At 55.3% G+C, this 14,727-nt stretch overlaps 2 protein-coding genes and 1 long non-coding RNA gene across 3 annotated transcripts in view; 1 reads left to right on the top strand and 2 right to left on the bottom strand.

Moving 5' to 3' along the window:
• Nucleotides 1-2,900: 2,900 nt before the first annotated feature.
• LOC111817981 lies at nt 2,901-4,051 on the bottom strand. Its single transcript, XR_002822069.1, has 3 exons — nt 3,975-4,051; nt 3,641-3,751; nt 2,901-3,218 (listed from the first exon to the last, which is right to left on the bottom strand). It is a non-coding gene; the product is annotated as an uncharacterized LOC111817981 (long non-coding RNA).
• Nucleotides 4,052-4,248: 197 nt separating this feature from the next.
• On the top strand, nt 4,249-8,576 carry Myl2 (myosin light chain 2). Its single transcript, XM_004635916.2, has 7 exons — nt 4,249-4,330; nt 5,127-5,216; nt 5,593-5,668; nt 6,756-6,860; nt 7,241-7,319; nt 7,399-7,447; nt 8,375-8,576. The coding sequence occupies exons 1-7, from the start codon at nt 4,328-4,330 to the stop codon at nt 8,471-8,473; spliced, it is 501 nt and encodes a 166-aa protein (XP_004635973.1). The 5' UTR covers nt 4,249-4,327; the 3' UTR covers nt 8,474-8,576.
• Nucleotides 8,577-9,851: 1,275 nt separating this feature from the next.
• The window catches only part of Ccdc63 (coiled-coil domain containing 63), a 34,101-nt gene continuing 29,225 nt past the window's right edge, over nt 9,852-14,727 (bottom strand). The window contains exons 9-12 of the mRNA XM_012515748.2: nt 14,030-14,104; nt 11,760-11,952; nt 10,711-10,914; nt 9,852-10,074 (exon numbers count right to left, since the gene is read on the bottom strand). Coding sequence (XP_012371202.2) covers nt 9,929-10,074; nt 10,711-10,914; nt 11,760-11,952; nt 14,030-14,104 — 618 coding nt within the window. The 3' untranslated portion in view covers nt 9,852-9,928. The remainder of the gene's footprint in view (nt 10,075-10,710; nt 10,915-11,759; nt 11,953-14,029; nt 14,105-14,727) is intronic.

Genomic DNA, 14,727 nt, shown 5'->3' with positions numbered 1-14,727 from the left:
AAATAAGTGAATGAATGAATGAATGAACGAATGAATGAATGAATTTCCAAGACCCCACAACACTCCGTGGCTGTATAAATGGCAAATGGAAAGAGGGTTATCCTGGGCATAGATTTCCCGCCACCTGATGAGACTACTTTTGCCAGATCTGGGAAAAAGCTAGAAATCACCTCATCCCGAGTGGGAGTTCCAAGAACAAACAAACAACCCCCCCCAGTCACAGTGATTAATACTGAGCACTTTTAATGCACTTTCTGATGTAATCTTCATGACCACCCAATTAGATGAATGCATTATCCCCATTTTACAGATGAGAAAACTAAGATTCAGAGAGGTGAAGTCTACCTAAAGTGCCATAGCTGGCATGGATTCAAACCTTGGCTTGTCCAGTAACAAAGCTCTGGGCAGGGGCTCAGGAGCTGGCTCAGTGGAATAAACACTTGCCTGGCAAGCACAGTGGCCTGAGTTCAATCCCCGGTTCTGCAAAAAACAAAACAAAACAAAAAAGCTCTGGGCTACCACATTAGATTCACATGAGGAGCAAGGAAACCCAATATTCCTCCCGTTCCCAAATCTAACTGGTGACTAATACCTTGCAGACTTGGCCCCTCTGTGTCAAAGCTCTCTGATTTTTTTTTTTTTTTTTAAACCGGGGACTGAACTCAGATCCTTGCACTTGCCAGGCAAGCGCTTATTCTACTGAGCCATCTCCCTGGCCCCAAAGTTCTCTGATCTTGCCTTCAGTATTGCCAAGAAGTATGGAACAAGTCCAATTTCTTTCACCAGAGCTATGTTCTTCCTCCTCTAAAGCCTATCAGAGTTTCTCTTGATTCCTGGAGTACATAAATTTTGTCAGAATATACTTTAGTGTGTACACCAGCGTGAATTGTTTTTTGGTTGTTGTTCTTTTTTTTTTTTTTTTTAAATCTTTTTGAGACAAGATCTCATTGTACAATTCAGGCTGACCTTGAATTCACAGTCTGTAGCTCAAGCTAGTCTTGAACTCACACTGATCCTCCTGCCTCAGCCTCTCCTATGCTGGGATTATAGGCACAGCCACCAAGCCCAGGTTTGTTTTGCGTTATGACAGGGTCTCGCTATACAGCTCAGGCTGGCCTTGAGTTCCTCATAGTGCAGAGTGGCCTTGAAGACCTAGCGGTCTTCCTGCCCAGGATTCTAGTCTTCCTCACAAAGTCTCCAGGACCTTGAGATGGGAGATGATCCTGTATTTGGCAGCAGGGCCAACGCAGTCACAGGGTCCTCACAAGATGGGAAGGAAGTAGACAAATCGGAGCACTTGGATTCAGAGGCTGGAATGATGCAGACACCAGCCAAGGAATGTGGGCAGCCTCTGGGAGCTGGAAAAGGCAGGAGGATTCCCATGAGAGCCAGTGGGCGGAACACAGCCCCTCTGGCCATTTGCTATTTCTGATCTCCACCAGTACTGTCAGAGAATAAATATGTGCTGGTTTAATCGGCTGGTTTACCATAATATTTTTTATAGCAGCAACAGGAAATGAATGTTCTCAGAGTTGCCCTCTGCTAGGCCCGGTCTTCACTCTGCCTTCGGAAAGCCTCGATCCTGCAGTTACTTTACTCTCGGGCCCAGCGGTGCTCAGATCTGGGTGCACTCTCTGCTGTAGGAATCCCAGGGTCAGCAAAGGGGAACTCCAAGGGGAGGGCCCTCGGCCACCAGCCTGGAGGCACCCACGGGACCCCTGCCTCCACCCCAGGCACTCTGGAAGCAGAGGCTGAAAAGCACCTCTCAAGTCTACACAGACTCAAACCCCAAATTCTCCCGGGGATCTCCACTCCCAGAATCTTGTCTCTGGCTTGTGGGAGGAGATAACCCAGCCCATGGGTAATTTTAATTTTGAAAATGTACTAATAAATTAGTAGGGGCGAGGAGAAACTGGGTTTCCAGCCCCCTCCGCAGACCCCATGGCCCGGCGTACAATAGTGGGGCCCCAAGCCCACGAGGCTGCGGCGCTGGCGCGACCCCCTCAGCCCTCCCTCTTGGGCCTGTCACGCTGTCCACGTTCCAGATGAGGAACCGAGGCGTTGGGTGATTCGGGGCCCCTGAAACCCGCACGCCCGAGCAGAACAATGTCTCTTCCTTGCCTCCCGAAGTTACGCGTCTCCTCAGCTGGTGCCTCTTGGAGACACACAAAGTCACCCGCAGCCCCTGTGGGGCTCGAGCCACCGTGCACCTGACCGCAGCTCCTCACCCTAGGCGCTCTCCACACCCGAGGCGACAGCGGCACTCTCTCGGTTAGGCTGCGTGCGCTCCGACTGCTGACAGGGAACGCGGACGAAAACCCGCGGCAGGCCAGCTAACCGCGGGAGAGATCACCGTGGTGGGCTTGGCACAGGATCGCATTTAACACGAGCCAGGGCTGGAGATATAACTCAGTGGGATGAGTGCCTTGGCAAGCACCAGGTCCCGAGTTCAAACCCTGGTTCCACAAAAGAAAAAATAAAAATAAACAGGACCCCTTGCCCTCTCTGTGCACACGCTCGTACGTGTGTACGGAAGTGCGCACGACACGCACGGCGGCGAGTGCAGGGGCTTACGCGTTTGTTGGTGCATGCGCAGACTTGCTTTTGTCGCCACGTCTGCGCCTGTGGTTGGCGTGTTGTCCGTGTGCGCATGCGTTGGCGCGCTCGTCTCTGCAGGCGCGTGCATGTATGCGCGCGTGCATGTGTGCACACGTGCGGGAAGCATTCGCTGTTAGAAGTTCCGTTCGAAGAGTAATCCCACCCTATCTGTGGTTTGAGAGAGGAAATAGCCACACATTATTATTATTATTATTATTATTATTAATTTATTTATTTGTCACAGCAACGAATGACCCTTGGATTTGGCTCCCAAAATTGAGATTGTTTCTGAGAAGGGTTTGAGTGGCATCTGCCATGTCCTCTGGGCCGGTCTGGAGCTCGTCTCCTTTCAGCCAGGGGAAACCTAATAAAATTTCTCTCTCTCTCTCTCTCTTCGTTCTGAAAACTCCATCCTTCTGGGTCCTTTCTGTTCATCCTTCCAGGAGGTTTCTGCTGTCCCTTCCTCAGGGATATACACCTGGACCCCATCTGGAACAGCTCTGCTTGGTCACCACCATGCACAGCGAGCTCATTTCTGCGTGGTGTCTGTCACTGCTTGGAAGGTCTGGGGTTGTGCACTGGTTTATTTCCATCCATCTGCCCCTGGCAAGGAAGCTCCACTAAAGAGGGTCAGATTTTTGTCACCTGGGGTTAGCCCCCACACACAACTTGCCCCCCTCGCTCCTGCAGAATGTGAGTGCTAGTGCGGCCCCAAACCCTGTGCCACACCCCAGGAGGGAGCAAATAGTCTTTGAGGCAGGGACTTGATGCTCAGGCCTCATGCCTGCAGCCCCTGGATAAGCCCTGCCTGAGTTCCCTGCCTGAGCAATCCCACCCTCCTCTCAGACTGCTTTGAGCCTGTGGAGGAAGCCTCCTCACCATAAGACCTGGCTTCAGTCAGATCTGCAATGGGCCCCATCCACTCCCGCTCCAGAACTCCATGGCCCCGGGAAGCTCACTTTGCCTCTCTTAGCCTCAGTTTCCACAGGTCCCCAGCCCACAGGGGGTTGGTCCTTTTAGTACGAGCAGGAAGCACACCTACATGGTGTGTGACACACGGCAAGCACTTGGTAAGCAAGAGCTGTCAGCTCTTTAGTCAGTCAGCAGGTATTTGTTGCCGAGCAGCTGCTGGGCACCAGGCAGGAGACAGGAGCTGGAGAGGAGAATGGAAGAGGACCTCGCCTGGGAAGGTCCTGACTGGACATCAGCACCCAAAAAAACAGGGAGTGAGCTGCACCGGATGCTGGGGACAGGTAGATGCTCCAGAAGAAGGCAAAGCAGAGAAGGGAGGCAGGAGTGGGGGTGACTGCAGGGGAGCAGACCGCTGGTGTAATGGCCGGGGGTCTGCCCATGCCTGATGCTGCCAAAAGGCTCACAGTCTCCTCTTGCTTTTTCTCTCCCAAAATTGACAAGCACAAGTGCCGCCCTCCCGAGAGCACACAGCATCTCTCCCCATGACCATGACCCAGCCGCGGCCTCTTTAACCTTGAATGCATATTTGGGTCTCACGTGTCACTGGGAAGCGGTGGCAGCCAGCAGAGCAGCCCTTACTTCAGAAGAACGGCATGGGGTGGGGGGGCCTTAGGTGGTGTCCGCCTCACCTATTACGGCCAAAAGTGGTCATGGGGTTATTTTTAAACCCAGGGAGGAAGTATTTATTGTTTGCAGGCGCAGGAGAGCTGGGGCGTGTGGGATTCTTCTCGGGAGGCCTTGCTGGGTCCCAGCCGCCATGGTGAGTCTCCACAGTGATGCTGGGGCCCAACAGGACCAGGGTGGAGCGGGACAGGGGTGGCTTCGGGGCCTCCAGCCCCCAGGGGCGAGGGGCCCAGCCATGCACTAGAGGAGGAGCCCGTCGTTGCCCTGATCGGCCACAAATAACAGCAGCTCCTGGAGATCACAAAAACAAAATAAGAGTTGGCTTTTTTATGACTTGTCTACTGACCTCTTGAGGAATCAATAACTCCCAGGGCTTGCAAAATGGGATCGAGCGCTTTTAAGAATCAAATTGTAATTCTTTTCTCTCATCCGGGCAGCTGGGGAAAAGATTTTTTTTTTTTCCTTTTCTTTTTTCACCTTTTGAACTTGCAAATGTAAAACCTTTCCTCTTGTATTGCCAGGCAGCTGTCCCCCTGCCAGAGCCCCCAGCACTGGGACAGTGGGTGGGTCAGCAGTCAGGGACACAGACTCTTGGAGTCAGACTATCAGAGTTCCATTTGGACTCTGCCTTTTCTGTGGCTGTGTGACCGTGGGCCAGTGACCTAACCTCTCCGAGCCACAGTTGTATCCCTGGGAAGTGGGGCCAGTAATAAGCGCCTTCACTCGATGGAATAGTTGCTTGAGCGTTCGTTCGCTGGTGAGGTCGGGAGGAGGGGCGTGGGGCAGAGGGGAGCTTGCTCTTGTCTGCGCTGCTGCCGCTGATGTGCAAAGGACATTTACTGCAACTTCCCTGCCATCTGGATCAAAGGAGAGGTCACACCTGGGCCCCCTCACCCACCAGGGGCCTCCTCTAACTGCCACTGTTCCCCCAGGCACCGAAGAAAGCCAAGAAGAGGGCAGAGGGGGCCAACTCCAATGTGTTCTCTATGTTCGAACAGACCCAGATCCAGGAGTTCAAGGAGGTAGGTGGAAGGGCTACCCAGGGAACCCAGGGCCGCACCAGCGAGCCATGCCCCTGCCCTGCTTCCTGTGAACAGCCCTCTGGCATCCTGCCCATGCCCACTGGGGAGGTGTGACTGGACTCCATGTCCCCAGCATTCATCCATGTGTGTGTGGGGGAGTGCTTGGGCAGGGGGTGAGGCAGGGTCTCACCGTGTAGCCAGGCTGGCCTCAAATTCACAACAACCCTCCTGCCTCAGCCTCCTGAGTTCTGGGATTACAGTTGTGCTCCCCACACACAGCTTTGATCTCTGGCTCTTACCCTCACACCCCACCTCCTCCCCAAAGCACTCTTAGACCCTCTGCAGCTCCTGGGCTGACCCGACCTTTCCTTCGCAGGCCTTCACCATCATGGACCAGAACCGGGATGGCTTTATCGACAAGAACGACCTGAGGGACACATTTGCTGCGCTGGGTATGCCCCCCACTTGTCGCCATCTGCTCCCCATGTAGGTCTCCTGCCCTGAACCTTAGCAGTTGGAGGCCACGGCAGCAGAGCCCAACCCCTACCAGCCTTTGAGACAAATGACGAGTTGGGAAAGGGCAGTCTCCTCACATCTTTCCTTTAGCTTTAGAAATAGGTGCTTCTGTGTAATTTTTGAATTCTGCGGCAGCTCACAACAGAAAACTTACAACATGCAGGCAGGCTACAGTCCACTGCTAACATTTTGATGTCTTTTCTCCAAGTCTCTCTAGGCCTGTTTTTGGTTTCTCAAATAATTGAGGTCACTCTATTTTGGGTTCAGCTTTATTTAACATTTCAATAGCGTGAGCAGGAGTGCACGAGTTTTCAAAATGCACATGTCCAATCAATCACTGCCAGCATCACTAAGTCCTACCCTCAGATCCAAGACCACCATGAACAGCTGCGCAGGTTGGGCACTGCACAATTCCACAGGGCGCCATGTTTGTAGTTATCACTTTTTACATTTAAAACACAAACTGACTTAAGAAGGGGCCACCTTTTCATGTGTGTGGACCACAAAGCTGCTCCGTGGGTTTGTGCCAGGACAGCAGGTGTGCCAGACTCGCTAATGCTGTAGGCGACTGCGGGTGTAATTGGAAAAGTTTCCTCAGGTGATTCTGATCAGGTTCTCCGCTTCCCACTAGGAAGGGTTCATTTACAATACCAGCACTTTACGTTTCAGTCAAAAATTAGCCTGAGTGCTAATGCATTCCTGTCCTCCCAGCACTCAGGAGGCAGAGGCAGGAGGGCTGGTGTGAGCTCAAGGCCAACCCTGGGCTACACAGTGAGTTCAAGGTCGGCCTGGAATTCAAAAGGAAACCCTGTCTCCGGAGACCAAAAAATAGTAAATCTGCCCAATGATGTCAAGCTCTGAGGACGCGGCTTTAAAGACAACTCACCGCCACCCCCTTGGGCCATCTCATAGTCCTTTGCCCCCGCCCCGCCCCTGACTTTCATGGACTAGAGTCCTCGGGATGGGTGACAAATGTCGGCCCGACAGCCCCTCCCCAGCTCTGAGTCCTGCGTGTCCGCGCAGGGCGCGTGAATGTGAAAAATGAGGAAATTGACGAAATGCTCAAGGAGGCTCCGGGTCCAATTAACTTCACTGTGTTCCTGACCATGTTTGGGGAGAAGCTGAAGGGTAAGTGGGCATGCGTGCGTGTGGCGCACGTGAGCAGCCGTGCGTGGAGCGTGTGTGCGTGCACACGCATGCGCAGAGAGGACGCGGGGGGGGGCGCTGCGTGGCTCTCCAGGTGTTGGGGACGCAGGCCCCGCTTGTGGGGGGCCATGCCTAGCAAGTTCCAAAACACAATTCCGATCTCACCACATGTGGCTTCCTAAAGCGGGTGTGTCCCTGTATTTCCAAGGCTGAGGCAGGATGATCTCCGTGAGTTCAAGGCCAGCTTGGGCTACATGGATCAAAATACCCAACCCCCGACTCTGTCGGCCTCGGGCCAGCCCTTGTCTCCCGTGTTGGGCCAAGGGTTCCCTGAGGCCCAGGCCTCCCCGGCTCCCTTTCAGGTGCGGACCCCGAGGAGACCATCCTCAACGCGTTCAAGGTGTTTGACCCTGAAGGCAAAGGCGTGCTGAAGGCTGACTAGTGAGTGTGTTCTGGGGGCGAGGGGACCCCGGCCTCCTCCTCCCCGATCCCTGACACGGCCCTGCTTTCCTCTCCACAGCGTCCGAGAGATGCTGACCACACAGGCGGAGCGGTTCTCCAAGGAGGAGGTAACGGGATCCTCTGGGTGCTCCCCGAAACCCACGCCGGGCTCGGCCCTCACTGAGAACAGCCACTGCTTACCTGGCCCTTGACTAACTCTCACTCCCTCCATCTCCCATGAGCCCGGTGCCCCTGTCAGTTTGTAGATGGAGCAACCGAGGCCAGGGGAGGCTTAAGTCCTTGCCAAAAATGACAACACTAAAATTTGAACCCACTCTGTCTTCCCCACAAGGCAGAGGCAAGAGTTAGAGCATCCGTGTCTTGTGCCCTGAGGGGCTGCCCCATGCCATTGATCTTACAGTGGGCATCATAGAGTGTGTTTTTGTTGCAGGCATTTTTCAACAGCCAACAGTAATGTGTCTGGAGGAAGGGCCGCTTGGCAGTTTGCCAAAGGCGCTGCAGGGCCAAGTCGTGGTCCCTGGCAAAAGTAGTAATTAGACTTAATGAGTCTATTTAAAACAGTGCCTTGGGACTTCTGAAGTCTGTTTTCATCAAGTTCTACACTTTATTAAAAATTGTATGGCGCATGCCTGTAATCCCATCACGCAAAAGGCTGAGGCAGGAGGCTGGCCAAGAGTTCGAGACCAGCCTGGGCTCCAGAGTGAGTTTAGAGCCAGTCCAAACTACATAGTGAGACCCTGACTCGCAAAAAAGAAAAACTATAAGCCATGCATGGTGGCTGATGCCTGTCACTCTGGTGCTGGAGGCTGAGGCAGGAGGACCACAAGTTTGAGGCCAACTTGAGCAACTTGATGACCCAGTGGGACCCTGTCACCAAATTAAAAATGGCCCAGAGATGTAGCTCCACCAAAGATTCTGGGTTCAAGCCTCAGGGACACATGCACACGTACGCGTGCACACACACGCACACACCTAGATGTAGAGCCCAGATCATCCTGCCCGTGCCCCCAGCGTCCCCTGACGGCTGTTCGCAGATCGACCAGATGTTCACAGCCTTTCCGCCCGATGTGACGGGCAACCTGGACTACAAGAACCTGGTGCATGTCATCACACATGGCGAGGAGAAGGACTGAGCGTTATGGGCACCGTCTCTGCCTCTGTGGCCACCCGGAATGTGGCTTGGTTGGCAACCTTATCCGGGGCTGCTGTCAAATAAACAGGATGTGGCAAACCTGACCTGGGTCCTCTGCCTTCCAAGGCGCCTGTTGTGGAACTGCACATAGGCGGCTGGGGCCCTGCTGCCCACCTTACCCGCTTCCCTGGGGTGCCAGGGAGGAACCCTTGCAGAGGAACTGAGCTAGGCCAGGGATGGCTGGCCAGCGCGTGCACATGCTCCTGAGGGCAGAGACGGGCTCCTGGCCACGGGGCGGGGGCGCTCATTTCTGGTCCCAAGCTGACCTGACTGCAGTGACCAGAGCTACAGCCCCAGCAGTCAGGCCCACAGTGGCGACAGAGTCCCCAGATGGGCGCGCCGTGACGGAGCCCAAGGCTTCAGGGGTAGCTCAGTGGTGGCCAGAGGCTCCCTCCCAGCTGCACCCTGTACCCTCCTGCCCCTCACAACCCGGTATACATGGACAGGTCTGTCCGTCTTCCCAGCCGCTGCACAGTTGGGAACTAGGCCCTGGGCTGGGGGTACCTGCCCTGACCTGGGGACCCGCAGCTCAGTCATGTCATTGGCCAAGGGAGGGGGAATGGCTGTAGGATTGTAGCTGGGGTCTTGGGAAGGAACTTGAAGCAGGGTATCCTGGGGTTCAGAAATCACACAGTGCGGCTGGGAAGGATCTGTGCACAGCTCTGGGGTGACCCCCTGGCCCCTGAGAGACACCACTCATTTACACAGACAAGCACACACAGCCGCCCGCTGGAGACACACAGCCACTGTGGCCCGAGACCCGGCTGTGAGCACCCGCTGTGCCCTGTGTGGCCCTGGGGTCTCCGGAGCAGCATACTGACCAAGTGTGGTGGCACACACCTGTGACCCAGCAGTCTGGGAGGCTGAGGCAGGAGGATTTCAAGTTTGAGCCCAGCCTGGGCAACTGAGAGCCTGTCTCAAAAAATAAAAAGGGCCGGGGGTGTTACGCACATCTGTAATGACAGCACTCTGGAGGCTGAGACAAGAGGATCACAGTGAGTTTGAGGTCAGCCTGAGTTACAGAGTGAGACCCTGTCTCAAGAAGTCAAATAAATAAGAATTAAAAAGATAAAAAGGGCTGGGGATGTAACTCAGTGCAAAACCTGTGAGTCCAATATTTAGTAACTAAGAACAGATCAGTGTTTGGTGTGCAACGCAGCCTCGGCATTTTGCTAGTCCTTGCACTGTCTGAGGGCCCAGGCTGGTCACCTTCCGGGGATCCTCAGGGACAGCACAGATCTGCCCATGCCTCCCTCCCGCGGCGGCTGTGAGCCCGGCCCTTTGCCCCGCACCAAGCTCGGCGCCCAGGACTCCCACCACTGGTCGTGCAAAGGCCCAGAGTTTGCAGAACAAAACATCTATTCTTTCCACTCTGGTACAAACGCGGCTGCCGGTCTCAGAGCGTCAGCTTCTTCTTGAGCCTTAGCTCGTCGCTCTTGTCGGAGAGCCCGTCGGGGTGCAGCTCCTTGTTCCGGGCCTCCCTGGAGAGGTACGTGTCCACCACGAGCTGCCGCAGGCTGCTGTGCTCCAGGGGGTGATCGACTGCCAGAGAGAGAAGGGTGAGGAGCCCGGACTGACGGGGACCACCATGGCATGGGAAACGCCCTTGGGGCTCTGGCGGGGCGCTCGGGCTGATTGTCCTTCCAGAAATGCCCAGACAACTGACTTGTTTCCTCCCAGAGAACAGTGTGAGGAGATGGGGCTACGATGTGCAGCTGTTAAGAACGTGCGCTCGCAAGGCTGTCGTGTCCCTGTGAGGGCCGCATTGCCAACAGCTGCACCCAGCCCCTCATAGGAACTCGAGGGGCTGGGGACACCGTGCTGAGGTGGGGGAACCTCACCAGCTGCCGCGGATCAGCTGTCACCTTTTTTTTTTTTTTTTTAAATGGAGATGCTCTCGATAAGCTGCCCAGGCTGGACTCTAACTTACAGTCCTCCTGCCTCAGCCTCCCGGAGTTCTGGGGTCACAGGTGAGCCCCGCAATGCTTGGCAGCCATAATTGCAGAAAATAGCCCAGCAGAATAAAGCTCAGAGCTCCGTAGCTGAGTCACAGGGACAGTCTCCCCGGAATAGCACGGGACAACCACACAGCAGGGGGGCTCCCAAGGGGTCTCCTGCAGGGGAAACGGGCAAGCGTGGTGCCGCAGACCCGGCAGGCCCCGGGCCGGCAGAACTCACAGTCCTCCAGCCGCTCGCTGAAGGGGTCGGCCCCGAACACGGGGGGCACCACCTTGACAGGCTCAGGGGGCTTGACGAGCACGGAGCCGACCCAGAACGGGTTGATGAAGGGCTGCGGGGCCTCGGCCTCGGGCCCCTCGGCCTCCATTATGCGGCGGTGGGACTCCAGCAGCAGCAGGTCGTTGGTCCGCTTCTCGATGGTGGCTGCAAGACCGAAAGTCACCCTCTCAGGGCAGCGCTGGGCCTCAGAGGCCACACGCCCCGCCTCCTACTCGCACGTAGCCCAGAGGCCCACACGAGCGCCCTAACCTGCAGGATTGCCCTGCTGGCAAGTCTCAGTGGTGCGGTAATGAAACTTTTCCCAGTCAGCTCTGCTCCAGCCTCTGCACCTTAGCCTACACCATTCCTTTTGCCTGATATGCTGTTCCCTACACTCCTCTGGGAATGACCCTGACTGGTCTTCACTCTCCAAGCCACTGTTATTTTATTTGAAAATCAGGGACCACAAGTACTTTATCTGCAGTGGAGCCAGATAGTGGCATATGGTCCAGAGCCCACTACTCGGGAGGCTGAGGCAGGAGGATCACTGTGAGTTCAAGGCCAGCATGGGCTACATAGTGAGACTGTCTCCAAAACAAAACAATTATTTGCACCTGAAATTTGGTTTTAGTCCTTAGGATTCTCATAGATTGAAAGTGTGAAGCCTACATCCTACACAGAGGGATCAGAAATGTCAGCTCCTAGGGCTGCCACGAATGGTGGTGACAGGGCAGCTTCAGATGGGGCAGGAGATAGAGGCCCACCTGCGGGTAGGGCAGAAACTGCGATCTGAAAATGAGGATGTGCGGGGCGCAGGACAGGTCTTTCAGGAACAGCAAAGGCCCTTGGGTAGGAGGAGGGGTGGGGTGGGTGCAGTGTGGCGTGGCTGCCGTGCGGCGGCGCAGAGCCCCGGGAGTGCAGGACGACTGGAGAAAGCCAGGCAAGGAAGCTGCGAGGTACAAAGTCCGGGGAAGGGGCGGGGCGCAGGGCGGCGCGGGAGCGGGGCTCACCGAAGTACTGCAGCAGGTTGGTGTCTGTGACCTTCCCGGTCTCCCCAAGCTGCACCAGGATCCTGCTGGCGTCGCAGTTGGTCTTCTCAAACAGGCTCTGCACCGCCCTCTTGAGGCGGTCCAAGGTCTTGTTGATCTCCTGGGACCTGCTCTCGTACTCGCTCACCTCCGCCGAGGTCTTCCTCAGCTTGTCCTGGGGACAGAGCCGCGCCACCATCAGCCTCCCTTAGGGGTTCCCCACGCTTCAGACCTCTGCCATGCAGCTCCAGGCGGCCGGATTTCAGCCCTCTGAGGGTCTGGAGCCAACTGAATGATCTCCCATGGGCATTTTCAAAAACTGAAGTAAGAGTTGTGCCACACGCCTGGAATCCCAGCAGGGAGGCTGAGGCAGGAGGATCTCCCTGAGGTCAAGGCCAGTCTGAACTAGAGTGAAACCCTGTCTCAAAAACTCCCAAACAAATAAGAATGAAATAAAATAGAGTAGAAAAGAAAGGAAGAACACTTAGGACTACAGAGCTACATGCTGTTTCATGGGCATGCATATACTTCATGTGTGCTGAGCTCTGGGGTCGAAGCCCCAGCTTTCAGTGAACTATGCTCCACCCCTTTTTATCTTTTACTTTGAGACAGGGTCTTGCTAGGCCACTCAGTTGCCCACTCTGGGCTCAAACATGCCATCCTCCTACCTCAACCTCCTGGAGCTCCGGGATCTGAGGCTGGCAGTGCCAGGGTGGTGAGGATTTGAGGTTTTCTCTCTTAGGTAATAAATGAGAAAGATAAAAGCCTCTCCCAGCTCTCTGGGCCGGGAGCGATACAACCTAAGTCACAGCTGGGACTGAAATTCCCATTTTACAGATGAAGAAATTGAGGCTAGAGACGTCACACCACTCTTTCGAAGTCACCCAGCGAGGGAGTAACTGTTCCGGTAGACCACCCTGGGCAGTGGTGCTTCTGCCCCCACGGGGCGGCATGCACCTGGGCAGGTTTGGGGACAGTGCATGCCTTCGCCTATAGACAGACCTGGGTCACCCGGGGCCAGAGAGACAAGAGTCACAAGGGACTCAGGGTCCAGGCCAGGGGCGAGCTGAGAAAGAGCCTGGACCAGCCTGGACCCTAGGTGGCCCTAGAGAAGGTGTGGGACCCCAAATCTGCAGTCTCGATCTCGGATAGGCAGCTCCTTCCACCACGCGTGCTCTGCCGCCCCCTGGTGGCCCGCAGAGATGGTGCAGCCATCCCGTCCACAGTCCCTCACCCGGAGCTGCTGGGATGGAACACGACTCTGGCCAGACGCTCCGAGTTTTGTCAGGGCTCCCATTATCCCTAAGGACAAAACACTGACAGTGCGTGGGCGCCGGCGTGACCAGAGAAAAACCCTATTTCCAACCTCTCCTCCAATGGGGATGGTGAGTTAGATGGTAACACAGAAGTGTTGGTTCAGCCTTAAGAGAAAGAAGCTTTTCTTTTCTTTTTCCTACACTTTCTTCCCGCCTGGAATGTATATATGATGACTAGGTCTGTGACAGCTATGCTGCAAGTACATGTCACCCTTCGGAACATAAGCCACACATTAAAGATGACAAAACAAAAAGCTAGAAGCACCCAGCCACGGTCTGCCCATGTCCAGGCTGACAGATCTGTTCAGCTGGTAATAAAGTGGCCAAAGCAAGAGCAACACAGCCCTTCTGTTAAATTACATCTGCAGGCCAGGTGTGGAGTGCACGCCTGTAATCCCAGTATTCTGGGAGGCTAAGGCAGGAGGATTGCAAGTTCGAGTCCAGCCTGGACAACTCGGTGATTTAGTGAGACTCTCAACAAATAATAACAATTTTTTTTTTCCCGGAACCGGGGATTGAACTCAGGCCCTTGCACTTGCCAGGCAAGTGCTTATTCCACTGAGCCATCTCCCCGGCCCCAATAATAACAATTGTTGTGTGGTGGCACATGCTGAGGCCCTAGGAGCACAAGTTTCAGGCAGCCTGGGCAATTTATGGAGACCCTATCTCAAGAAAGGGCTGGGAACGGAGCTCCGTGGACCAGCATGTGCTTGGCAGGTAGGAGACCCCACACTCCATCCCCAGTGCTGAAAGAAGGAAGCAGCTCCTCCTTGTCACTACTGAGGGCCTCCAGAAGGGTGGGGGTGGCGCAGCCAGGGAGGCCTTCAGGGTGCACAGAGCCACAGACAGGTGTCCTCCTGCTCCTGGAGCCCCATAGGCCTGACCGACAGAGGGACAGATGGATGGATGGATGGCGAGGACGGCCCTCCTGCTCACCTCCAGCTGCCTCAGCGCTGAGCGGCTGTCCTCGTGCACAGATTTCTGCTGGGACTGCAGGCGGAGGATCTCGTCCTGCGGGGAGACAGAGGGTGAGGCCAGGGACGCGGCCACACAGGGAAATGGCTGCCGGGCTAAGGCCGCTGCACCAGGCCGGTGGCTCTGGGGTGAGAACTCGAAGACCTTAGTAGGGGTCTGGACCCTGGCAGGGTGGTGTGAACGCACAGGGCCGTGAGCCACGCCAGAGTGCTGGCCCAGTGAAGTCGCCTTTTTGTTTTCAGTAGGTGCCTTCAGCGCAAAGCGACTCCAGCCCCTGGGAGCCGGACCTCGGACACAACACACTGAATTCTCTCTGCCCCCACCACCCCCCGCCTCCCTCCACCCTCCTCCTCTCAGTTCCCTTCCAGATTGCAAAAGACCTCTGTTGCTGATTGTCTGGTTATTTTTGTTGTTGTTGTTGTTTTTGGTGGACCTGGGGATAGAACTCAGACCCTTGCACTTGCCAGGGAAGCGCTTATCCCACTGAACCATTTCCCCAGCCCCAGCTTTTTGTTTTTTAAAAGACGATCTAGCCACATAATCTGGTTGAGGCTGGCCTCAAACTCACAGTGATCTTCCTGCCTCAACCTCCAGAGCACTGGGATTACAGGTGTGCACCACCAAAGCTGGCTGAGACTGCATTTCTTTCTTTTTTTTTT

This window comes from Octodon degus, unplaced genomic scaffold, assembly GCF_000260255.1.
Source record: "Octodon degus isolate 3935 unplaced genomic scaffold, OctDeg1.0 scaffold00076, whole genome shotgun sequence".
In the NCBI taxonomy this organism is placed as follows: Eukaryota; Metazoa; Chordata; class Mammalia; order Rodentia; family Octodontidae; genus Octodon; species Octodon degus.
The sequence above is the reverse complement of the archived record's forward strand: the minus strand, read 5'-3'. Positions and strand labels throughout refer to the sequence as shown.

Bases quoted from the DNA above. Each gene is read 5' to 3' on its own strand.
- Myl2 (XM_004635916.2), top strand. The intron at 6,861-7,240 runs GTAAGTGGGCAT...GCTCCCTTTCAG, and splicing joins GTTTGGGGAGAAGCTGAAGG to GTGCGGACCCCGAGGAGACC. The intron at 7,320-7,398 runs GTGAGTGTGTTC...TCCTCTCCACAG, and splicing joins GGCGTGCTGAAGGCTGACTA to CGTCCGAGAGATGCTGACCA.